General features: G+C 34.2%; 2 protein-coding genes across 2 annotated transcripts; one reads left to right on the top strand and one right to left on the bottom strand.

Moving 5' to 3' along the window:
- The first annotated feature begins 324 nt into the window (after positions 1–324).
- On the top strand, positions 325–6,567 carry LOC132756876 (uncharacterized). The gene is made up of 5 exons (XM_060748022.1): positions 325–489; positions 1,314–1,552; positions 2,099–2,231; positions 5,776–5,919; positions 6,499–6,567. The coding sequence occupies exons 1-5, from the start codon at positions 429–431 to the stop codon at positions 6,501–6,503; spliced, it is 582 nt and encodes a 193-aa protein (XP_060604005.1). The 5' UTR covers positions 325–428; the 3' UTR covers positions 6,504–6,567.
- Positions 6,568–7,430: 863 nt separating this feature from the next.
- LOC132756833 (uncharacterized) lies at positions 7,431–16,119 on the bottom strand. The gene is made up of 10 exons (XM_060747978.1): positions 14,922–16,119; positions 14,231–14,372; positions 13,177–13,286; positions 12,548–12,734; positions 11,876–12,144; positions 11,548–11,629; positions 10,596–10,766; positions 10,278–10,361; positions 9,028–9,588; positions 7,431–7,435 (listed from the first exon to the last, which is right to left on the bottom strand). The coding sequence occupies exons 1-10, from the start codon at positions 15,075–15,077 to the stop codon at positions 7,431–7,433; spliced, it is 1,767 nt and encodes a 588-aa protein (XP_060603961.1). The 5' UTR covers positions 15,078–16,119.
- Positions 16,120–27,531: the final 11,412 nt, after the last annotated feature.

Below are 27,531 nucleotides of genomic sequence, written 5' to 3'. Positions count from 1 at the left end.
ATCTTGCCTGATGATGCCTGTCTAAGGGGAGAAAGAAATCTTCTGTCATTTAGCCTATATGCAGTACCCTTTGGCTGAGATTTAAATATATGTACGCCCGGGCCCTGTACCAGGAGTTTGAAAAAGTCCCTGATGGTGGGGTGTTCTTTTTTGTCTACTGACTGGTACATACCGTTTCTTTCACACTATCGAAATAATCCTGATCAATATGAGTAGTGATAAATATTTACGTGTATTGGCATGCTACAGTGCACGTGCTTCTGACGTAGTTCACATGACATCCGGGCAACTATTGAATTTCAATTAACAATTTCCGGTATAAATTCGTGATCCGGTTATAATTGGTGAACTTGTGTGAACTCGTTGTTGATAAATAAAAATTGTTTATAAATTAGTTGAAATAATGTTTATACACGCATTTACAAATAATGGACACGCAATTAATATTAGTATTATATGGAATTTTAAATGCACGCTTCGCGTTTGGTGGTAATTATCTGTTTTTATATCATTTCTTTACATTTACACGCGGCCTTATGATGCTAATATTTCAATTCTATTTTTTTTTTGTTTTAAAAAAAGATTCTTTAGAACATCTGCACTCAAGAGATTTGGAAAAGAACTGCCCGTCACCATTATGGTTCTTTTCCCGCCACAGACTTGGGTTCCTTTTATCAAGCTGGTTCTACTGAGGTACATATTAATTATGAGCCAACCGTTTTTATGATAAAACCAAATAAACCTAAGTACAAGTGAACTTTGTTTCTCGTCCGAACTCAGCCTTTACTGCTATAATTATTTTAAGGACTCACAAATTACTATACTATGTTGTGCGCACGAGATAAATAAAAACACACACATAGTCTGTGCCACCGTAGTAAACGGCACATTATTTATGTACTTATTTTTAAGATTGTAGAAACCGACATATCATCCTGTTTTAGTCGGATTTGGTAATAATGTACATAAGTGAGTAGTACATAAGTGACATGTTTAAATTGATTATGATTTTCAGGCATATGTTCAATCGTGATTTTATCGAAACAGACTTTGGATATCAAATATATACATTCGTTATACATTATTAAAGATTACACCCTGTGTTTTAGAATACATATAAAACAACATGATAGAACTATTTTTATTTCGTATTCAGTCCGAGGTTATCATGAATAATAGCAGAGATGTTCCGATTGTTATTGGCTCTTTGGTTTTGAATTCCGTAATACCTCTATTTGACTCTTCCAAACTCAAATTTGGACTAGTCCATTACACAAATTCAGTAGGGTAAGCGTTTACTTTCATAATTATAGATACAACAATATCAATCCAATCGGACAACGATTGTGGAGGAGTATACAGTCTGAAGGCCGGTGCCCTACTGATCACCTACCACGGAACGAGGCTGTATGATTGTACGTTTACAATAGATTCAAACGACTCGACCAAGAAACTATGTGCTCATTTAGAAACGATTGATATCCCGTCATGTGAAACAACAATCAAACTCTATGGATATAACGGCAAGAATGATGATCGTGTTGATTTTCAAGCAAGTTTGAGTTATTTTGTGTTCTTCATATGAGAACTAGGTTAAAGTGACATTATGCTCATTTTTTTCACTGTCAAGTGCAAAAATGAGTTGATTTGGTTATATACTTTTAAAGATTGGCTATTATAATGTTAATTGACCAATAATTAATGGTGGAAAATGTGCATGATACAATATAAAAAGCTTTGACCCCAGCGACGCTTCGTATACTCATTAGTTAATTACAGAAAAATAGATTATATTTTCTAATGATGATGATAAGAAATTTACCTACCATATACACCATGTATAAATACGTTCAATTTTTTTTTGGACCGGAAACTGTTTATATAGTAGATATATTCATAGACTTAATAACATGTAAAACTACATATTTGTGTTTCTTTACCAGCTTTTATGTCGGAACTTTATATTTATGTATTACTATTAGTTGCACCAATGGTTATTTGAAAATATATGTTTACACTTCATGGAATATTTTTGATTTATTGATTTATCTAGATAGATAGATAAATAACAATTATTTACGATGTCATCTCATTTCAGACATATACATGCGGTTCGACAGACACAACAGAATTTTGTCCAGCACGTGTCACGAGGTTGCACGTGACATTCAAACATCCGGGTCTTCAAAACAGTGACGAAGTTCGCCTGAAAATATCATACGAATCCGACAGTAAGTTGTTCAAATTGAAGAATTTTATTGATAATCTTTGTAGAATAAATACAGACACATTAATGCATATAAATGTAGAATCGATTGTAAAAGTGATCAAGAACGTCTAAACTTTTATAAAAAATTTAAGAGTAGGCCTATTAAAATGGACTTAAAATTTGGTCTTGATTTACTTGTAAGTTTTACTCAACTCTTAAGCAGTATCAGACAAAACGAACAAACGGTAAGAAGCTGAAATCAAATCATACCAAATCATAAAATGTATTCTAAGCTAATAAGTTAACTGTGAGCATACGGGATAGTTTGATATTGACAAAATAAAATATCTTTTATTTCACAATGATTCTTTGTCAATTAACCATAAAAGATTTACACCCGTAGACCTAAAGCCTGTTCAAAATGACTTTTATTCTTTGAAATCAAGAAAAATTTTCTCATTCATTTTCACTTAGATTCTTATGCTAAATGACTTCAAAATATACATGTACATCAGAAACACCTTAAATAGTCTGCCTATTGTTCAGCAAGTTAGAGTTTTAGAACAACTTAAATTAAAAAAAAAAATACCGGTACACGTGCCATTTTAAAAAAGATGTCAGTATACAAGACCTTATTGTTGAACGTCATTTTAAAACGCCAATTAAAATTGTCAAAATATTTATTTCGAAGAGAATAGCACGAAATATAATGAGGGGTTACCTTATTAAAATATTTCAAGCGGTGAAGTAAATAGCTTAATGTTACAAGCCTACAAAGATTTTTTTTGCCCTTTTTTGTAACAAAATAAAGAAGGTCATAAACATGGTCTATGAACTCAATATTCAAAAGTGCAAAAAATATTGAGAATGTAATTATCTTCCTTTATTATCTGTTAATTGAATCACAGAAAATCTATTCAGCGTGATAATTAGTGAAAATTGGAGTACTTTGACACAAAGAATGACATAGGTTTTCCTGATGAAAGAAAAGAAAATGCGTAAATGTGGAAACTTCAACAAAATAATTATAAATGATCCTTTACACCAAAACAATTTTTCTGGACACCTTTCAAGAATTCGAATGTTTTTGGACGATGACGTTACTGAGTTGCTATGGGAATTATGTTTAAAATGCTGGTATAAAGTCTGGAAAAACAACAAACATTTGTTTTTTATTTGGTTATAGAACCTATGACTCTCCAACCAAGTACATGTATATTTTTTACCTGTAGATTGTTACAAAATACTAAAAAATCATATTTTCAGACAAATTTTACATTTATAATTGCCTTTACTACTCCAATTTTAAAATTTACTTAATTAAGATGACGTCATGACGTTCGCTAAACATACAGTTTACATCAAGAAAAAAATGGAATTGTAGAGAACAACTGAGACGGGATTTTTAAATTTTCAACATTTTTGTGACATTGTTCTACAACAAATTATAATCTTGATTGTTTTTGGCACTAAATCTGGTACTTCTGCACTCAACTAAATCATCCATTAATGTAAATTAAATACCTTACAAAATGCACCGTTTAGTACTACAGCAAGTTTATTTCCTTACCAAAAACGCTATGATTATACCTTTTTTATAATATATAATTGATTCTCCAATCATTTTAAACATATCATGTGTTATTTGTAAGGCTTAAGTTACTAGTACACGAGGACTTAAACAATGAACAATATAAATAGTCCGCTTATTATGGCGACCGCTTTATGTCATTTTGCAAGTTGATATAGTTCCTGCGTTTCAAAGCAGGGTTTGCGTTATAAATGATTAAAACTCTAAAGTTATACGTTCAATCGTTGATACAAGTAACAGAAAAAGCACGGAAACACTTAGCTTTCTGATTTGTACGACCGGGGCGTAGAAAAGGTTTCAAAACTATGATACAATGCTACAACTGAAGTTCTTGTTGAATATACTTTATAACATTTTCCTATAGCTTTTATTTCTTGGACAAATTCTTATCTATTTTTTTGACATTTTCCGAAAATCATTGTGAACAATTTTGTAACAATGTCTGCTATAACAGGGAAAAAACAGGCCACATCTCAAGAAATACATGTTTATATGTACCTCTATTTAATGTTTGTTCACATGATGATGAATTTAAATGTTTCAATGTTTAGGCAACATCCTAATTTGGTCCATAGAAGTAAAAAAATGATACTTTCGCAATTAGATTGCGCGATAGTAGTTGACATTACACAAATCATAGAATTTTCGTAAAAAGCACAATATTCTGGAGCCTATAGGTTAAACACCATTGGTCTGATTTCGTTGTTGGTTCAAAGCCCTTACCCGCAAGAGGCCCGCATGCATTGTTGCTTTTTGAATCGGTGATTTGTTCATTCTAGATATAACATCTTAGAATTTTCGAAAAGAAAACACAATTTTCTGGAACTAAGCGTTAATTTAAACACTATTTTTCTGTTTCTGTTGCGGATTAGTCCTTGCGTTAGTTCAGCCTGACATTGCATACAGTGTACATGGAAAATGTATAATATTGCTTAAATAACGAGGTTCATGTATGTAATTTGTATGACAGCCAAATGCAATGGTTGATCTTGTTTCGTATGAATGATGTTGTCTGCGTAACAAAGAATTAGGCTCTTATATAATGTCTATTTAAAAAAAAACAACAACAACAAAAAACCAACAACAAAAACAACAACAAATATGAATAAATAACTTATTATGAATAAATAGAGGATATACAAGTTTTTTCTATAAAAACATGATTTATTTTCATCGAGTGGTATGAAAATAAATATTTCATGAGTGGCGGTAGCCACGAGTGAAATATGGTAATTTTCATGCCACAAGATGAAAATAAATCATGTATTTATAGAAAAAACTTGAATTTTCTGTTTATTATGTACATTTTTCTCTTTTTTGCGATAAAATTTGAAAAACTTTCCCTTAAATTTTGTGTGCTGGTAGAATTTAAAAGAGAGTAGTCCGGCAAGACACCAGTGAAAATACGGAAAATATGTTTCACTGCAGTGAAAAATAAATTTTTACAGTGAAAATACGGAAAATGAAAATACGCATTTTATTTCATCAATATTTCTCAATATTTCATTTATAAGTATATAATAAAAGAATTTATTTGAAACAGAAACTTTTACATGATAAAGAGACAACTGCTCATAAACGCTGTCAGAGATATACGCAAGAGTTGTCTTTCTTTAAATATTTTGCACACATTGAACACACGGTATTCGACCGTACACCGGATATAAACATGTTTTGAGTTTATCAACTCTATACTTTTTACGCATCTTCTTTATACTAAGGGAAACAGAAAATCAAATCCAGATTAAATTAGTGAATTAATTAACTCGATTCCTTTCTTACCTTGTTTTCGAGATTCTTTATTGCCAGAATACGCAAATCTCCGCTGAACTGTCTTGATGTTGATACTGTTGTGAAGCGACTATGGCGGGACTTATAAGTGACGTCATTTTATGTACCAGATTATAATAAACTATCTCTCCAGAGTATTGGAATGATATATGATAAAAGAATAATGTTTTTTTTTTCTTTTCAGAAACCTATATTTATTTAATAATTGGTTTCGTTGCCATCGTAATTGTTAGTGTTGCCGTGCCGGCGTTTCTTATTATACGTTATAAAAGACGTAAACGTATAGACAATATCAATATCCAACGCCGGTATCTGATAGCAACAATATGTAAGTAATATTTTCTAATTAAATCTTTAACTTAATAATAACTTAATAATAACTTAATATTTAACTATTTTATTTCTCTTTTTCTTATAAAATCAATGTTTATTTGAATATGAAGTAAAGCCACAATCATTCATTTAAGATAATGATACAATTTTTTACCCCACCAGATATAACGTGCTCAAGATGAGCTATTGTCATCAATCACCGTTCGCTGTTCGTCCGTCCGCCCACAAAACTTTGTAACTTTGAGTGACATCTACTTTTCAACCATGCTTCAGATGAACTAATGAACCTCTGCATAAATGATCTTTAGGTGGTCCTTTACAAAATTTGCTAAAATGGTTCCATGTTTAATACAAAAATAAGACTTTAATGGCATCTCCTCTTGTACTGAATTGATAACGATAAACATACAAATGGTTAATGCATTAATTTTATTACTAATTACCCACAGTGGAATGATAGTATTGAATAATGCATTTGATACATGTAGTTGAAAAGATGTCAATGTTCTAAACTTTGACATGTGCAGGTCCTTGAATAACATTATAAAATATTCGATTCTTTCTTCTTTTACAGCATAGTTGTCAACATAAGCAACTAAAGAGTGACATGGACAGTGTACGCTTAAATGATGATGATTTGTTTTGAATATACATTGTATCTATAAGCCAGTTTTAATATCACGAGCTAGCATTGTTAAATGTTTACCACTGCGGTGTGTTGGTGTGTTTTCTACGGTGTCCAGTTAGAGCCATCGCGACGCACACATGGCTTACAATGGAGGAACACACATTGCATTGTGCAATTACGAGTATTAAATGTAAAGTTGCACCACCCAATAAAACAAGAATCGTTTTTCAGGAGCCTTTCCTTCAGTATTGTAAATATGTTATATCCGCTACGGTATATGTTTTTGCTCATGAACTATTTGACTTCTCTGGACTTAATTATACGACGAGTCGTGAACCAGCCAGGAGTTGCCACTTTTATAATAAATTTGATATAGTGTTAAGATAATTCAGTTATGCATAACAAACTAAAGTCATCAAACAAAAAAATATGGATGCGAAAATGAAGGACTTATTTATTTCTTATATTATATTTTGTTAAAGATACGTCGTTTTAAATATTTAAGTACAAGGTACCAAAAGGCAAAAATCAGATACAGCCAATGTGCCTCACATTTACCGAGGAATGACGGAAAGAGCCGAAAAGTTCCGATTAAAACCGATGCCTATATAATTATCCTTGGATTTGTTCTCAAGCAATCTCTTCGACGTTTTTTTTCTTCTTCCTTGTTATATTAGTCGTTCTTCTTATTTCTAATCCATAGATCCCTAACCTGTCTAATTTTATTTATCAGATAAGTGGATACAATAAGAATTTCACCACAATATATTTTTTAACAAAAGTGCACATGTCCGTGTTTGTGCTCAAATCTATTGCTATTTAAATAAAAGGTCAGTGTAGGGATCTAATCACTCAAAATCTACATTTTATTGTTTACGTCAACCTGTTCACATTTTAAATAATTTATTAAATATTATCACGCATCAGTGAACTATCTACATCCTTTGACATTGCTACATTACGATAATATTATGACCAATTATCCCTTTTTAACGTCAGAGATACGATCTTTAAAAAAAGCCACCACCCTTAATGACATAAATGAATAGACCAGTTACAATGTAACAGGAAGAGTTTTTTTCAAATTATTTATCTTGTAATAAAAAAAAAAAAGAAAAAAAAGAGCAAAAACAATTTGTTTGTAAAGGACACTGAAAATAAAGAGATTTATGACAAAATTTACTTTAACAGTTAATCTTCTTATATTGTTAAGCTAGGTAACTTCTAACTAACGACTATTTAAGAGGTTTTCCCATTTATTCTTTTAACCACATGTGAGAACTTTTTAGCTTTAAAACACGAGCAGTATCAAAGTCGATTTACTGTTGCACATCGTTCTTTTATGCACGTTAGTATACATGTATATAAGTCAGTGCTTAAAGTTTAGTTTTACATCTCAAAAACACATATTGTGGTAAAAACAAAACAAAAAATAAACCAATAGAAACGGCAACAAAAAACAAACAGCAACAAAAAACAAACAAACAACAGCAAATTAACAATACACCGACTTTTCTCAGCAACAACAAACGAACAGAAGAAAAGCAACAATAAATAACAGTATGTTGTTTTTAATATAACAAAAACAATCACATTCTAGACCCCTTATGTACAAACATATAAACGGACAGGAGACAATATACGTGATATATGATTGATTGTGACTCTTATACATGTAAAATATCACGTGACGGTTAAATATTCATTAAAGGCCCCGTAAATGCTATTATTTTTATTTCTTAAAAACCTTTTTTCGTATGTTGTTACAGTTTCCACAAAATACTCATTTGCCATACAAATGAAATACATTTTGCTTGTTTTGCTCTGTTGGCAATTCGTATAATTTAAGCGAATTAGTATTTGGAATGGGCATAATGTCACTTAAATATACAAGACTTAAAAACAATACTTGAAATGTAAAGTAGAAGTTAAAAATATATTACTAATACACCTACATATTCAAAATACATTTTATTTATTTTTAATTTCTTTTTTTGATTTTGTAAGGTGTTTAGTATTTATGTGCTTCGTTATGAGTAAAAAAGACCTTGAAAGTTATTTTATTTTCAACACATCATCTGATGTGTTTAAGAACATATATTAGAGATAGTGAATTAGTGCCAACACCGTTATCATTCCCAGACAGCAATAAATATTTCAAAACATTTCTTGAAACAGTGTGAAAATAAGTGTTCCTAGTTTGTAAAAACGTGTTATGTCTAATAAAATCCCGAACGGCTATGTGATCATATGATGATTTAAGGAAACATTCCAACTCGTCCTTCATTTGATTGTTAACATGTTTATTGTTTTGACTGTTGCTGCTGTTGTCATCGCCATGGTGTTTAAAATGTTGCTGTTGATAATAATGCTGCTGCTCAGGATGATGATGATGTTGTTGTTGTTGTTGTTGTTGATGATGATAATGATGATGTTTTTGATTTTGTTTAAAGGAAGGACATTCAGAAAGCTTACAATTCCTAATATCAGAACCTTTTAGCTTATCTTCATTACAATCACCGGAAGTACAATGATTTACTTTATCACAGAAAGTCACAAAATGTATCCCGACATCTGATTGGCCGTCTTGTAAAACAATTCTTATTTTATCCAAAGCCACACATGGTATATACTCTCCATTCCTTTGTTCAAGCAATTCAAACCAGCGTTCGTCACTAGTTTGTTTATGCTCTAATTGCTTGGTGCGATGTAAATTAGTTTCTGTAACATTTTCAATCTTGTCAACACATGTAGTTCTACCTTTACTTTTATATATTTCACATAAGTCTATTAGCCCTCGAGACATAACAATAACAATGTCTTTATATTCTTCACCGGCTTTCTCAGCAAAATCCCGCCAATTTTGAAAATGTACTTCCGGTCTGTTATGAACTTGTATTTCGTACATTTTAAGACACGTGACTAAATCTTCAACGTCCTCTTCATGTTTGACTGTATCAGGATGTGTTAACATCATGGCATTCTTTGTTTTTGTTGTCATATTCGAACAGTTGTTCATTTCACTGGTCTTCCCTTCTAAAAAAAGAAAATCATTCCCATTATCCTGTCATATTTTCATAGCGTATTAGTTGCTATTGTGAACAATGTCACAAAATTAACAAGATAAAATTTTAACACTTTTCATGACGATTTAACTATATTGTTTCGTCAGAAAAATAAGCAGACGAATAAGCTAAAAAGGACCGTCTTTTCCTACAGACACGAAAAAATCGGAAACAGAAAATATCTTTAACTAGCAAGGTCACAAAATAAGTTTTGATTGAAGGAATTTATAAAGGATTTTCATAATATAAAAGATGCAAGTCAAAATAAAAACATATCATGAAATAAACACTAAAGAAGCTTCACAGAGGCAAAAAAGCCTACAAAAAAGAATTTGAAATTCTTAAATAAAGCATTGTGAAGCATTAAAAATGTGGAAAAATTGCGAAAGATTATAGTCACATGTTCCCAGAATTAATTTTGTGTGTTTCTTATTCCAAACTGAGTGAAAAGCATTGCAACGCTTTTCATATTTAGTTCATTTTGCACATTGAAATTGATTATACTGAAAGATGGGAGCTAGGAAATGGTGTAAAGTTTTGCACACAAGTAATCGGTCCAGAACTACATCAAATGGTACACAAATCTTGGAAAAATATTTCCAGACCCTACATGTCAAAAACCTCAGTGGAGTGCCTTTAATTAATTTTATAATGAATTACCTATCAAAACTGAAGGTGCTGAGCAAAGTTTTGTTTGTAGTTCTTTGTCTACTCCTTGTCTAGACGGGGAACCAGAGCGTCGTTCTAAAACGGAAAAAAATTATTTAGTAAACAGACAAAGAAAAACATGAAAATTTTAAATAATGTTTGTGAGCAATAACACCATTTAATCTAATAGTATATCAAGAACATGTTTGTAAAATACATAGATGCATACATGTATTTAAACATAACTAGCTCTATATACGACCGAATTTGATCAATTTTGATAGCACTGTTTGTTTCTACTATAAACAATAAAATAAACAAGTAACTTACTGTTTCTGCGCATTATTCTGACCCAGACAGTCACCGTTATTACACATGCCACAACAAGTAATGCAATCATAACACCATAAAATATTTCAGTAGTCTTTTCTTTGCTCGATTGTTCGCTTTTAGCAGCGTCTGTCACGTCAAATATTGTGTCATCATTTCTATCTCTAGAATCTGTGTATTGTTTTATATGAAAACAAATTATGCAAACTATAATGTTTAAATATGTCATAAAACACGACAACGGCCATTTCATTGGCTAGCAAATGTTACATGTTACAAGTGATTTCATTGGTTTTATCTTGGACAGACATTTCGCGGTAATGTAACGACATCGTTTATTGGTCCAGTTATTAGACATCCCTCATGTACAGACACAATAAAACCAAGTCAGCAATTTTCTGGTAATTGTATTGTTTTTATGCTACCGATGGATCACCATTTTTTCCAGATTGTTTTGCTAGTATTCATTTTTTCATTGGTTTGTTTTCAGAGGTTATGAGACATATTATTTGACCATTTTTTTCTAGTGAAAGATATGTTATAAAATAGAGGTAAAAAAACAGAATCCATAGAGAACGTTCAGAACGATCAAATGTCTTTATGTCAATTATAATGCTTTATTTCAAATCTGATATGCAAGTTCTTTTTATATGCGAAAAAAATGATTTGTTAAAGCCACATTACAGCAAATCCTGTAATCAGTTTATCACAACTAATATGTCAACTTCTGGAAAATATAAAATGATAAATTGATCATCATTTATTTGATATCTTAACTGATAGAAAATTATGTTGTTATAATTTAACAATAGCAACAACAACAGCAGTGTTGTTTTTGCCGAATGTTATTGTGCAAACAAATTTGGTTTTGATTTACAAGTTGCCCTGATTGTTCAATTGATTGGATTGTATTTAGGAATATAAGACAAGCCAATAAGTAAAGATATATTACCTGGAACCTCATATGGTTTCACTTTTATAGACTCGCTGATGTAATCATCAGAGAAAAAATCGTCCGGGCAAGTGACTTGTAACTGAAAAATATTTCACACACACACTCACAAAAAATGGATTTACATGCATTTTCATTGGACAATGATAATAAGCTCTCTATTTCAGTCGAAAGTTATTTATATTACTATGGCAACATTGACAATTAAGGGGATTTAGTATATTGAGCTTAATTGGTTAGTTCATGTGTACAAAGTCCTTACAAATCCAAAGAGCAAAGCAATACATGCCCATTGAACAAACTGAATGAAGTAATTTGCATATCAAACCTTGGCGTAAAAATCAAAATATCCCATGTTTGCCGTCTCAACAGAGAAATATATTTCACCATTTGTTTCTATTTGTACTGGAAATGAAAGGATGGGAACATGTGGAAAGTGGAGGTCATCGTCAGGAAATATAGAAACACGTGCAGACGAGAATGGATTGACATTCGAGAAGTAGCCATGAAATGTGGTAATTTCTTTTGCCACCATTTCACCTCGCAGGTTCATAAGTAAGTCATCTTGATCATTTTCTCTGTAGAGAAAACAAGCATCTGAAAAAGTAGATTATCAGATTGTAGTAAAATAACATTTGTAGTTGAATTAATTGTGAGAAAAGAAAAATAAGTCGTGGTCGTATTGGATAGAATATATGAATAAAAACACTCGTATGCCTGCAAATACATTTCTTGGAATGTTTTTTATTTTTACTTCGGTGTTCTTTGTTACATTGTACTTTGATTTAGGTTTTCTATTCATGTGTCAGCTTCTATTTTAATTTTAAAAGATAATGAGTTATTGAACGTAGTTTTATGAAATTAATGGTAAAATCACTTTATCAACTTCATTGGAGAACCTACGTATTATATAATAACTTCTAAAAATAAAATGCAGGTACAATTAAGGCGTGTGAAGACGAAATAGAAGTTTCTAAAGATGAGGCCATAGAACAAATACCTTTTGATACGTGAAATTTGCGTGAGGATATTAGATTCATTTGGCACTGAGGAAGGCAATTTTTGACGGCCATTTTTATGACGTCACAGTCACATGATGTTGTATTTGTTCGGTAAACCTCGGCTTTTATGGTAGTGTTCGCTGAAGTCGGTGTGTTTATGCAATTAAGAACGGCATGTTTACCATCCTGAAAGTTTAACAACAATTTTAAGGTACTGACGGTAACTAAATCATAAAAATACAAATTTGATTTACATTTTGAATACATTTTTGAGAATGGCTATGGCTATTTCACAGATAATTCTTTGAAATATAATGTATAGACCTGGGAATTAAGCCAGAAAGACTAAGTAAAGTTCTAAATATTAGTTCCATTCAAAATAAAGCATTCGATATCTTAATATACAGTTTTTCTTTGTTTTAAAGTTTTTTACAATCTCCAGTCATTCTTTATGGGTCATTGTTTGTGACTCTTTTTATTCTTTATGATTATGTTTAAAAGAAGATCAAACCTTATCCCAGAACTAAATTGATAGTTCAGCAAATATGAATAAAAGAAATTAAAACAAAACAAACTGTTATCTGTGCATTTACAAATTATCAACGAACTTTAACATGGTTTTACTCACACTATACTCATTTGTCCCGTCATCAACATACAGCAAATAATAGTCTATACTCTGAACTTGACCGTCGACAAGAGTTAACACCTTCACTATCAGTGTCGTGGTATCTGTTTCTGAAAATTTTACATGTATATAAAATTTATCCCATTTAGCGTACAAGCTAACAGTCATGATAAACATTTTAAAGAAAAAAATCAAAGGTATGAAAGCTAGGATCGATCAGATTTTGCGCATCATTTTTGTAATTGACGTCAGCATAATATCAACCGACGTCAGCAAAATCGAATTAATTGACGTCAGTATAATCAAATTAATTGACGTCAGCATAATCAAATTAATTGACGTTCACGTCAGCATAATCAAATTCAATGACGACAGCATACTGTAATCAAATAAATTGACGTCAGCATAATCAAATTCAATGACGTCAGCATACTGTAATCAAATCAATTGACGTCAACATAATCAAATCAATTAACGTTAACGTTGTCTGCCTCTCAACCCAGAGATCATGGGTTCGAGCCCTACTCGGGTCACGACCATGTTTCTTCATATGACACCAGTACTGGTTGGTTCCAGGAAGCAGACTCGAAAGTGATTAATATAAGTTGCAAGAACTTGTTTCGCAATCGAGCTTAAATAAATATATTTAAACCAACGTTAACATAATCAAATCAATTGACGTCAACAGCATAAGGTCAATGACGCATGCAAATACATGTACTAAATGTTTCAGATTTATCTATATACATATTAAGTTATTATTTTATATAAGATGAAGATATACGTTGAATAATCAACTGCTCATAATAATGTCATATGCATTCAACTGTCCAATATAGGATCATTTTGGCATTACAGTGTCCAATACAGGGAATTTCTGAGGTGTATCGTTTGCCACTTGCGTAGAAATTCATAAGGTGATATCGAAGCCGTGATATGACCAAGAATGTGTTAAAATCGATGTTAAAACCAACAATCCAACATAATTGGAAAGCCATGTGGTAAAATGAAGTAATATGGTGTACTTTAAGAATGATAAGGATTTGTAAGATACCGTCATTGAAAATCCATTCTATACTTCCGGTAACAGCACTTCCGGTAATGGAACTGTCGTCTGCTAAACCGACATAAAAAGTGGCAGTGATGTTAGCCTCAATGTCAGCCGTTCCTGCTTTAGGGACCATGTTTGCCTGTACCTATAAAATGAAATGATTTTCGTTTCGAACAAAACGCAGTATATGGTATCTGTTATATCTATAGCAAATATTTATGATTTTACGTTAATTTGATTTACTCTGTTGCACATTCCTTTATTATTTCGAACGATTTTCACGTGCGTGTACTGTATATAAGGGAGTATATGTGTAAAAGCGTCACTCGAGGTCTGTATTTGATAGAATACAATTCGTAAAATGACAGATGAAAGCATACATATTCCCGTCCCACCCACCCTTTTTATGTTCTGTTTTATTTTTACAGTCTTTACTTTAATAGTAATAAGTTACCGATATTTATGATAATAGTTATAATATCATAATAATAATAATAATAATAATCATGCATTTTTATGATAAATAGACGGACACTTGAGCTGATGAGGCATTTGCCTCATTGGTAAAGTTGGAAAGTGTCCCCAACACTTTAACCTTAACCACGCTAAATATCTTAAATGGACTGGTCCATCCTTCAATTTAGACTAAACCATTCATTAAATTCAGAATTGTTAAATACGAGAATTTACGTACCTTTTGATTAGTGGAACACTCTGACAATATACTTGAAAAGTTATTTCCGCTTAACGCAGACGATAAACTCTCGTCTGCCAAAGACAATACAAATATCACAAATATTCCGATTAACATTTTGATTTGTTTACTCCACCGAACATTTCTGCTGAGCATTTCGCATTAGTTTTCGTGTTTTTGCTCATCATTTAATGACTCAAATAAACACCCACATCTCCACTCAGAAATTTCAATTGACAGTTTCAAATTTAACAAGTCAAAACTTTAAAAATAATATCAAAATCACTCATCGGAGCAATCCATTTAAACATGCAGCCAGGTTTTAATGTACATCACAAATATTGATGAAATGAAATAAATATAATATATACATCTTTTTATTTTCTTTTAAAACCACATTATGTGTAAGCTACCAAAAAACAGTATTTTAACAACATAATACATCACTTTCAAATATTTTCAAAATACTTGTAGATATGGTTGATTTACTTAGTACTTTAAAATTGTAATAAAACTATTGCAAAATACAAAATAAAGTTGACTGTGTTCTTTATTTTATCTTATTTCCATATAGACTTGTTCAGCTATTATCCATTTTCTGTGTTTTTATTTTACATCAACTTCATATTTTATATAAACGTGTCATTAACAGTTCATTGTTAAATGAGCCGCGTCACGACAAAACCAACATAGCGCGTTTGCTACCAGAATGGATCCAGACCAGCCTGCGCATCTGCGCAGTCTGATCAGGATCCATGCTGTTCGCTTACAGACCCTATAACAAGTAAAGAAACTGATAGCGAACAGCATGGATCCTGAGCAGACTGCGCAGGCTGGTCTGGATCCATGCTGGTCGCAAACCCATTACGTTGGTTTTGTCATGACGCGGCTCAAATGTATAATGACACCAGTTTCAATATGTAGTACTTAGTAACAGGTTTATTTTTTATAATCTTAATGAGAGTGTTCAGCTCTACTGGTGCGAGTAGCTTTTCAAAACAGAGATGTAAGTGGATAACATTATATCCAAACATTACATACAAAATAAAAGGCAATATAACTTTTCGTGTCATATTTTGTCATTTCGCGAAACACAAGAATATATACGAGCACATATGAATATATTAAATTGAATTGAATCTTAAATAAGTTTGAAATAAGTGTCTAAATCATAATTATATAAGATAGTATTTGCGTCTTTTGCAAAGTATAGTGTAATATGATATATATATATATATTTTTTTTTAAAGTATTACGTTAAATGTACTTTAAAATAAAAGATTTATAAATGTATTTAATTTTTACATCGATCACCAAAGTGAAACACAGTAAAGTGAAAAGCCCGATAGTTTGTCGAATGAGCTGATGTTGTGCTGAATGTCCAGCCAGCATCACGCCTCCGATCGACAGTCAAAAAAGGCAAAACAAGAATGGCGAGCTGAATGTTGTGCTGAATGTTGAGCCGGATTCACATCCCAGCTCGACAGTCAAATAAAAGGAAAACACGAATGTCGAGCTGAATGCTGTGCTGAATATCGGGCCAGCATCACATCCCAGCTCGACAGTCAAAAAAAAGGCAAAACACGAATGTCGAGCTGAATGTTGTGCTCAATATCGAGCCAGCATCACATTCCAGCTCGACAGTCAAATAAAGGCAAAACACGAATGTCGAGCTGAATGCTGTGCTGAATGTTGAACCAGATTCACATCCCAACTCGACAGTCAAAAAAAGGCAAAACACGAATGTCGAGCTGAATGTTGTGCTGAATGTCTAGCCAGCATCACATCCCAACTCGACATAAAAAAAAGGCAAAACACGAATGTCGAGCTGAATGTTGTGCTGAATGTCCAGCCAGATTCACATCCCAGCTCGACAGTCAAAAAAAGGCAAAACACGAATGTCGAGCTGAATGTTGTGCTGAATGTCTAGCCAAATTCACATCCCAGCTCGACAGTCAAAAAAGGCAAAACACGAGTGTCGAGCTGAATGTTGTGCTTAATGTCTAGCCAGCATCACAACCCAGCTCGACATTCAAAAAAAGGCAAAACACGAATGTCGAGCTGAATGTTGTGCTGAATGTCTAGCCAGCATCACATCCCAGCTCGACAGTCAAAAAAAGGCAAAACACGAATGTCGAGCTGAATGTTGTGCTGAATGTCGAGCCAGATTCACATCCCAGCTCGACAGTCAAAAAAGGCAATAAACGAATGTCGAGCTGAATGTTGTGCTGAATGTCTAGCCAGCATCACACCCCAGCTCAACAGTCAAAAAAAAAGGCAAAACACGAATGTCGAGTTGAATGTTGTGCTGAATGTCGAGGCAGATTGACATCCCAGCTCGACAGTCAAAAAAGGCAAACACGAATGTCGAGCTGAATGTTGTGCTGAATGTCGAGCCAGCTTCACATCCCAGCTCGACAGTCAAAAGAAAGGGCAAAACACGAATGTCGAGCTGAATGTTGTGCTGAATGTCTAGCCAGCATCACACCCCAGTTCGACATTCAAAAAAGGGGCAAAACACGAATGTCGAGCTGAATGTTGTGCTGAATATCGAGCCAGCTTCACATCCTTGCTCGACAGTCAAAAAAAGTCAAAACACGAATGTCGAGCTGAATGTTGTACTGAATGTCTAGCAAGCTTCACATCCCAGGTAGGCATTTACAAAAAGGCAAAAACGAATGTCGAGCTGAATGTTGTGCTGAATGTCTAGCCAGCTTCACATCCCAGCTCGACAATCAAAAAGAAGACAAAAAAAAAAAAACAACGAATGTTGAGCTGAATGTTGTGCTGAATGTCGAGCCAGCTTCACATCCCAACTCGACTTTCAAAAAAAGGCAAAAACTAACGTCGAGCTGAATGTTGTGCTGAATGTCTAACAAGCTTTACATTGATAAATCGAATGTCGAGCTGAATGTTGTCCTGAATGTCTAGCCAGCTACACATACCAGCTCAACAGTGATAAATCGAATGTCGAGCTGAATGTTTAAAGTCGATATCTGTGTCAACTTCATTGAGTTGGTAGTTTAAGTATCTACAATGTGTATGGTAAGTAACTCTTACCTGAATTAATATCCTGGTAAGTGACAGTTGTCTTTCCTTACATTGATCATGGTCTGCACTTTTCGCTATTCAGGCAGTACTTTTAGTATGGCCCTTAAAATGATACCCCCCCCCCCCCGCAAAAAAAAAAAAAAAAAAAAAAAAAAAAAAAAAAAAAAGAAGAAAAAGAAAAATAACAACAAAGTTTAAAAAAGTAATTTATTGGGCATATAGCTGAAGCATCTTTTTTTTGCATTTTGGAATTTTAGTACAAATATAGTGATTATTACTTGTATGGAAGTCAAAATACCATTTTGCTTACACTTTGCATTTTTTTGACTTTGCATTTTTTTGACAATTTTTATCATAACTATTATTTTAATTGAAAGCCACATTCATTAATATACCCGAACTACAAAACAACAAACAAACAAGAAACGAAAGAAAAAAACAAACCACCAAACAAGAAACAACAACAAAACTGTGAATAACTTGAAATACGAGACAATGTCACAATTGGGTTTGATCTATTTTAAGACATTGTCCTTTTGGCAGATGTGCTCAAGTATAAAAGAAATTTCATTCGTAAATAACAAAGTTATAGACAATTATAGTAAAATGTCAGTAATTTAACCTTCCAGGTCAAGGTTATTAATGAGTGAAGGTCATAAACAATTAGTTCAACAAAAAGATCATTTCCTAATGAAAGTTGCGTACAAGTTTGAAGACAATCCATTCATAAGTAACACATTTATAGCCAATTATAGAGAAAAAAAACTAGCGAAATTCAATAATTTGACCTTCAGGGTGACTGATCAAGTTCATTGATGTGCCAATTAAGTCTATATAAAGGCCTTGTATCATAGTTTGGGGACCTTTCTTTTGAAAATGTGTTCGAGTTAAATCGTATGCATATACATGCACCGTGCGTTAACTGGAATGCAGATACAGTGTATTAGTTACCCGCACTCCAGAGCATGCCCATTGATTGGCTCAGTTTTGCTGGGGTTTACTTATTGTGACAGCAGAGAAAGGGAAAGCGACAGAAATGTCATATTTAGATGCTCGTTCATTGGTTACTTTTCTCCGGGGTTTCATATTGTGACAATAGGGAACGTGTTTTTATGTTTGAATATGATACAAAAGAGAAAGAACATCAAAACACTCGGCAATCTGATTAATACTCTGGAGCTACGCCCCTCGTACAAATCAGATAGCCTCGTGTTTCGATCTTGTCCTAAGCATTATTATGTAAAGGTATGAAGACAATCCATTCATAAATAACAAGTTATAACCAATTTTAGGTAAAATCAGGCAAAATTCAAATATTTGATATTTATCACATACCAGTGCCGATTTTGCGACTCCCGAAAAACAGTATTGCATGGCCGTACTAATATTTTGACGTGTCGTCATTTACGTTATACATACTACAAAGACGCGCTAAATGTTAGCTTTACACTATAGCCGCGTCAATGAAAAAAATGCACTTAAATTTAGATATGTGATAAAAAGAATATTACATTCGTGTAGGTTCATTTCTGAATTTATTGAACTCGTTGAAAAAAATAATATTTTGCTCGCCAGAGTCTCACATAATATAATTTAGTTTAATTCAACTCGTTCCATAAATTCAGTATTGAACCTACACTCATGCAATATCCTCTGTATCTTTAAACAACGTTGTCAGGATTGAACACTACAGACCAGGTGATGTAACTAAGGACAATTCTGGATGGTGACGAAAATTCGTTGACAATCTTACGTTACCCGGATACTGCGTAAAGCCAAATATATTACCACCACATAGCCGTATTAACGTATTTGTATAGCTCTATTTGTCCGACCATACAAAGCCGATACATGAACTTTAGATGGCTTACAATTGATATGATAATCTTGAACAAAGTTTGTGTAATAGAGTCGTTATAAAAATGTGAGTTACATTGTCAATAATTTCAATATTAAATTTTGCATGCGTTTGCGTACTAAGATACATTTATACATGTAGGATGAAGCATTTTTGAATGACGTCGTCACTGCTGCCAAATAAAACGACGTCGCCAATAATGTTCAATAGCGTTTCAAATCAGGTTTTCATTGTCCAAAAATTTGTCTTGAATGATTCAGAAAAGAATGCATTTTTGGAATCTTTGAATAAAGTAAAATTTCAAATAGTGTCCACTATGTTGAAAATGTCATGTCAAGGCTCTTAATCATGAAATTTAATACTTAAAAAAGTAAAAAAAAATATCTTCAACATGGCAATAAATCTTATTAAAACCATAGGACATGGTCAAAGGCTTGGCTGGTTACTTTTAATCCGTCCAAAACAGAAGCCATGATATTTTCAAGAAAAATAAAACAAGTATACCATCCCCCAATTCAAATGAATGGAATTCCAATCAAACGTGTACAAAATCACACACATCTTTGTGTTACTCTTTCTGAAAATGTTAAATGGGATACTCATATATCTATAATACTGCGAAAAGCTTGGCAGAGAGTAGGCATCATGTGATCACTGATCCTCAATCGTTCAAGCTTGGAAAGAATGTATATGTCTTTTATCCGCCCTATCCTTGAGTACGCCGATGTTACATTGGATAACTCCTCGAACATGTTAAAAAATGAAATTGAAGCAGTTCAAAACGAGGCAGCAAGAATAGTAACAGGTGCTTCAAAATTATGCAATATTAGTAAATTACTTAACGACCTCAAATGGGATACCCTGGCCGAAAGGCGTAAACAACATAAACTAGTTTTATTCTTTTAAATGTACAATGGAATTACTCCAAACTATCTCCCTGATCTGATACCCCAACACAACGAGTCCTACCACCTCAGAAATCACAGACAAGTAAACTCAAGGACACAAATATATAGCTCATCATTTCTTCCTTCTGCAATAAGAGAATATAACTTACTACCTGTAAATAAAAGAAACTCATCTTCTGTTGCTGCCTTTAAACGGTGCCTTAATAAAAACAAAACAAAAGCCTCCCCTTTATTTAATGTAGGAAGTCGTATAGGCCAAATATTGCACGCACGTCTTCGTTTAGATTGTAGCTCCCTGAACTTTGACCTTCATAGAAAGTCTATTATCCAGTCTCCAATTATGTCTATGTGGCGAAATAGAGACCGTGCATCACTTTTTCTTTTCATGCCCTCGTTTTGATATCATCAGAAGCATTTATTTACGCCCCCTTCCATGTCCTCTGACACTTAACAATCTCTTGTACGGAGACGAGCGCCTGAGCTTTAACACGAACGAAAATATAATTCTTAAAGTACAACAGTTTATCCTAGCTTCCAAACGTTTTACAAACTAATATCAACTTTTTTTCGATAATATTGTGTGCAGACATATATTCTCTATTCTTTATCTAAATTCAAAACTTCATTTAAATATTCTAGTCTCTTTTTTTCGAAACATTCTAAACAAAATCATTTAAAAAAACTTACTTGAAACAGAAGTTCTCTTATCCTACTACTCTAGATAATAATGTTCTAACAAATTTATTCATTTTAATTATTTATCTGATTTCCCTTTTCTGTATTATTCTAACCAAATATGTGCATATTTTTTTATTGCAAGTACATTATGTGTGGAAAGGAATTTACATAAGTCACATTTGACTTGTTTTCCAATCCACGAACTATATCAGTGTGTTTGTATATGCTTACTGTATATATTTATGTTGTAAAAATAGAAATAAAATATTGTTTAAACTAACAACATGCATGACAAGTTGAAAATTGCTGATTTCGACTAAGTAGAGGGCAATAACTCTGGCATAAATGCGGGACACTGACAAGCGAAACCCAATGTACACAACTTCATATCCTGTGTAATACCCTTGTAAAGTTTCAATGCCTTATCTCAAATACTGTTTTGGCTACATGCGACAAATGTATAAATTGCAAATTTTACTTAGTGAAGGCATGACTGCTCAAACCGACAAGCGAAACCCAAGGTACACAATAACATAATGCTGACAAACGTTCATGTAAAATTTTATGACTCTAACTAAATTATTTATCGGGCAACGCTAAAGATTCCGGGGTAGACAAGCACAGGCGCATTGACAAGTAAAAAATTAAAATACCCATCCCCCTCGATATTTTATCTTCAGGTAAATAAATATTAATGTCGAAAATATTTAGCACATATTTTCCAGAATGCCAGTCGCTGTGTATGGACACAGAAGTCATCTTACTGGTAAAATGATAAGTAAGGCGGCGTGGATGATGATATATCATTGATGATGATGATGTTTTTGTTGATAATGATGATGATGATGACGATGTATTGTTAACGTTGATGAAGGTAAGTGAAAACGACGATGATAATTTCAGTTTACTGTGTAAAATGTGTGACATATACGGTCAGGCATTTACTACCAAATTGCAGAAACGTATATGGCACATACAGACAGGTGTGTTAAATTCGGTCGAATATGTCCCAAACGTGTGAGATATACATGTACGTTCCGTGACATATACGGTCCAACAGTGCTGTCAAGACTTAAACCCCAGTCACACTAGAGCTTACGATTACTTGCGACCACCGGCGATGTGTAAAACCGACGATCATCGGCGATTGTCTGCAACCAAACCCTCTTTGCACAGATAAATTTACTTCCGGGATTATCGTACGACCAGTCATTGACAATCGCACGACAGGTCATTAGCAAACGTACGATGGTCTTAAGATTGTCTGGGATTACTAACGACTACCCATGACCTGTCATGCGATCACCTACAACTTGTCGTACGCCCATCGCACGATTACTAAAGACTTCTCAAGACTATCAGTGACTAGTGGCAATTTGTAAAGACGGTCGTAGATTGTTGAAGCCCGTCACATTAGAGTTTACGACCAGTAAAGACCAGTTCACGATCACCAGTGACCACTGGTCGCGGACAATCTTTAAAACGTCTTACGACGGTCATCGGTGATCTTCGGTAGTCGCAGGTTATCTTATTTGGGTCCCACGACCAGTTTCAGTCGTAGAGAGGTTTTTGAGCTTGCACAACAACCTCCCCGCGATCAAACAGATCGCTAGTGATCTGATAAGGTCTTAGGCTGTCGCACGATCGTCATTCGGAAGTGCAACAATCTTACAACAGTCTTTACAAATTGCCACTAGTCATTGATAATCTTGAGTAACCTTGAGTTATCGTGCGATGGTCGTAGGACAAGTTGTAGGTGATCGCATGACAGGTCACGGTTAGTCGTCAGTAATCCCACACAATCTTGAGACCATCGTACGTTTGCTTACGACCTGTCGTGCGATTGTCAATGATGACAGGTCTTACGATAGTCGCAGAAGCAAATTTATCTGTGCAAAAAGGGTTTTGGTCTCAGACAATCGCTGATGATCGTCAGTTTTACAAGTCGCCGGTGGTCGCAAGTAATCTTAAGCTCTAGTGTGACTGGGGTTTAAACGACAGTTTTGTGATTAAGAAACACATGAAAAAGACTGATGGATTGGAGTATAAATAAGGACTGTATAGTGAAACATTTACATTTATCACAGTAGCGAGAGAGTAAACAACCCGGAATGGCTATAACCAACGCCTAAAAAGACTGCAGATGATACAACTGCGAATGCAGTTGCAACAACATGAAAATGTTGCTGCGTTGGTGATATTCCTGCAACGTAGAAGGCGAAGGCAACAACGAAAACAGACACAGTATTGGGTCCGCCCATAGATTGCTTGCAGGCTGCTTTCTCGAAATTATGCAAATTTGACGGTAAAACTAGACAAGGAAGCCCAAAGCGATTTCATCAACTTCCTCAGGCTGGAATCAGCAATGTTCCATAAGCTTGTTCAACGGTTAACTCCTAGGCTAACCAAACAAACAACTCGGTTAAGGAAACCGCTGGAGCCTGGCCTGGTCATCATGCGAGGCTAGTGTTGCTGAATATGGTGATGAGGTTGTGACACTTCCTACAACAGGAGATGCATGGCGTGATGTGGCACAGTCGTGTTCTACCCGATGGAACTACGAGCTCCTGGACGTGCCGAATAAGCTGAGGCTCATTTTTGGCAGGGACGTCTTGAGGTAGAGTATTTTCATGATGGCTTACAACTTGCTCTATAGTATCACCCTCAGAGTCAGAGTCGTTTTTGGTCCTTGTCTGGACTTTTCCTTAACCCTTTGACTTTTTGGGTGGCATAACGGTGTTACCGGTGTAACGGAAAAAAGTGCATATGAGTATTGAGCCGTAAAGTGCCTGCTTTTTATAATGTTAGATCACGTGGTCTGTGCCTGGTCAAAGGAAATCTTGAACTAGTTTCTGACGATCGTACGACGGTTGCTCGTGTGTAATCGTGTAATCGTGTGTGATCGTGAGACAGGTCGCTACTAATCGCACGATGATCTTACGACTTTGGAAAGACTATCTGCGATCGGCGGTGACTATTTGAAGATTATTAGAGACTTTAGAACGACGATCGTGCAACATCCTTAGACCTTATAAGATCACAAACAACCTGTTTGATCGCAGATAGATTTTTGTGCAAGCTCATTAACCTCTCTATGACCTGAATTGGTCATGGGACCTAAATAAGATAACATGCGACTGTCGAAGGTCACCAATGACCATCGTATGACGTTTTAAAGATTGTCTTCGACCAGAGGTCACTGGTGATCTTCAACTTGTCTTAAGTGGTCGTAAGCTCTAATCTGACTGGGGCTTATATTTCAGCTGAAAGCCGGATTAAACCGTAGCCATGCCATGTCGCTTGCTCAATGAAGAGAAACGGAACATTTACAAACTTGGACATAATGTTAATTTTCATAGCTGTATGATATTCATAGCTGGAACAAAATTTGAAAGTTGTCCACAACAGACACAGTGTTAAAACTTGACTTTTAAAATTGTGTAAATGCATGCAGTTAGAAATGCTCCAACAACACATTTTAATCATTTCAAAACATGCATAAATGTAAAACTTCTATCAATTTGCAAGGATGCGATCCGACATTCAGTGATATGACATTGGCAAACGGGTCAAGCTTTCCTATTTTCCCAAGGGATTTTGGTTTTCCTGAGCGAGTCGACCACAGTTTGCAGATTGATAAATTGCGCATGTTAAAATCTTTATATGGTACAAAATTGTCCTGTTAAACCTATTAAATCTATTGCATCAGTTTCGAGATGGACTTGTATATTATAAGAATATTTCCTTTTTGTTTGTTAATGGCGAAAAGTATGTTTTTGCTTCATCTGTTAGATCAACTGTAATATTTGTTACACATAATCATTTGTCGTGACTTTACATGACCGATGTTATTTAGAAAGCCATTCATTACGTTTGTGGTAAATGCCTGGCAAATTTAACTTTTGTACGCGGGCGAGCTTAAATCATTTATTGCCTGTGGCAAACGTATAACGCTCACTTTTTACTAGGCAGCAATCTCGCGCTCAGTTGGCCATCTCCTATTATTGGTGTTATTGGGCGGGCGCCCTTTACCCGTTAGAGGGGACCTAGACCGAAAGGTCGGCTGTTCACCATGTTCCCAGACCGTATTGTAACGGAATTTAACATATTCAGTCCTTATTATCGTAGTTTCAGCATCATTGCGTTGCTATGTAGCTGTCCAAACATTTTTGCTGGGAGCTGTCTTTCATATTTTATTCATTACATTATTTTATATTTTGTTTTATTGACATTTAGTTGCACTAAATGCTTAATAAAGTCACGGCCTTACCCTATTCAATTATGCTTGTAATTTGTTTGTCTTCGATGGAAGATTACAATGTTGTTAAAATATTAAATAAACCACTTCATTTTAAAGGCCGTTATGCGTTTAGAGGTTCTACAAAACATAATGAACACATAATAGAAGATTCTTGGGTTAAAATGTTGTGGTTGATATTTCGCTTTTCATTGGTCAATAATTGATGACATTTACCTTAAAAGACTAATTTTGTATAAGGCAATTTTCCATCTGAATTAAATTTTGTAAGTCAAACCCGCATAGAAATTAGGGACAAAATAGCATATACTTAATAAACTTATGATTTTGAAGTGACATGAAAGTTTGCGACTGTTCAAAGTAGAAATGTAACACTGATTTAAAGTTGTCACAGGGTGAGAAAAATGTGCAGTCTGACAGGGACTCGAACCCGGGACCCTCGGAATATCGTACCGCGGCTCTACCAACTGAGCTGTCCGGCCGCTTACATATCTTCTCCCTGAACCATGACATACACCCAGCAATATTGAAATTCGTCCTCGGGCAATGTGAATTTAAATATGAGCTATATGCAGTCACGGTCGCCCCGATGGGCGCCAAATATCACAGGTTGTGAAAAAAGTATTTTAATTTTTGTATTTTATTTTTATTATAGTCTCATATATGTGATACTACGGAAGCGTCCTGGTGCCAATTCATAATGTTCTATAAAAAAATAAACTCCTACGTAGGAGATAAAAAAGCCTAATTAGGAGTATATAACTCCTACGTAGGACTTTTAAACTCCTACGTAGGACTTTATAACTCCTACGTAGGAGATAAAAAAGCCTAATTAGGACTTTATAACTCCCACGAAGGACTTTGTAACTCCTACGTAGGACTTTTAAACTCCTACGTATGACTTTATAACTCCTACGTAGGATACATATCAAAGAACTGAAAGCACAGAGTTCGAAGGACATGTATGCTAGAGAATAACTTAAGATAGCATATTATGTAGGAAAATAAATTATATGAGCCGCGCCATGACAAAACCAACATAGTGCATTTGCGACCAGCATGGATCCAAAACATCCGCGCAGTCTGATCAGGATCCATGCTGTCCGCTTACAAACCTTATTACAAGTAGAGAAACTGATAGCGAATAGCATGGATCCTGATCAGACTGCGCGGATGCAAACCCACTATGTTGGTTTTGTCATGGCGCGGCTCATATGTGTCAAGTTGTAATTGTGGCAAGCCGCTTTAGTAATTACCTTTAGTCTGTAGCCAGAGATGATTTTGTCATTCTCTGCATATATTAAACGATGATTCTGTATTATGTACGTTTAGTTATATTTATTATACACATGTTCACAAAATGTATGGGTTAAACTTTGTTCAAAGTAGGATATACAATGTAATTCATTATTAAACATATGCATGCATAATGCTCCGCAAACCGGGAACAAGACACTTCACTACCCCCCCCCCCCCTTGTCCCCTATAAGGATTTAATCATTTGAAACGGCCGAAAATGTATAAATTGCTCGTTTTGTTCAGCTAGTTCGTATGGAAAACGTAATCGTTAAAGCCTTTTCAAATTTTGATATATATGCTTGTTGTCAAGTAAGTTTTTTTCGAATAGCTGTAAAGCAATTTTTCGGGATACATCGCCAATGCTTACAGACACCTCACCCTAAGACACTGTACACTCTAGAAACCTGAGACACTTTATTTAAAAGTGAAGTGTGGCGGCATGGTCGTATGACTTGTAGCCTAATGATCGCTAGCCGCATGGGTTCAAACCCAGTTAGGCGCAAGCCGTTGTTTCCTTTTGAGCAAGATAACTTTACCACTTCATTGCTAAGTAGGTCC

This window comes from Ruditapes philippinarum, unplaced genomic scaffold (assembly GCF_026571515.1).
Source record: "Ruditapes philippinarum isolate M1 unplaced genomic scaffold, ASM2657151v2 ctg1563_1_1_1_1, whole genome shotgun sequence".
NCBI classification, from domain to species: Eukaryota; Metazoa; Mollusca; class Bivalvia; order Venerida; family Veneridae; genus Ruditapes; species Ruditapes philippinarum.
Note: the sequence above shows the minus strand (reverse complement) of the source record. Positions and strands in the feature narration are given on the sequence as shown.

Coding starts and splice junctions, on each gene's coding strand:
- LOC132756876 (XM_060748022.1), top strand. CDS start 429: ATGGACACGCAATTAATATTAGTATTATATGGAATTTTAAATGCACGC. Junction 1,553..2,098: donor ATGATCGTGTTGATTTTCAA/GCAAGTTTGAGT, acceptor ATCTCATTTCAG/ACATATACATGCGGTTCGAC. Junction 2,232..5,775: donor AATATCATACGAATCCGACA/GTAAGTTGTTCA, acceptor TTTTCTTTTCAG/AAACCTATATTTATTTAATA.
- LOC132756833 (XM_060747978.1), bottom strand. CDS start 15,077: ATGCTCAGCAGAAATGTTCGGTGGAGTAAACAAATCAAAATGTTAATC. Junction 12,735..13,176: donor ACGGGACAAATGAGTATAGT/GTGAGTAAAACC, acceptor TTAAACTTTCAG/GATGGTAAACATGCCGTTCT. Junction 9,589..10,277: donor AGCACCTTCAGTTTTGATAG/GTAATTCATTAT, acceptor TTCTTTTTTTAG/AAGGGAAGACCAGTGAAATG.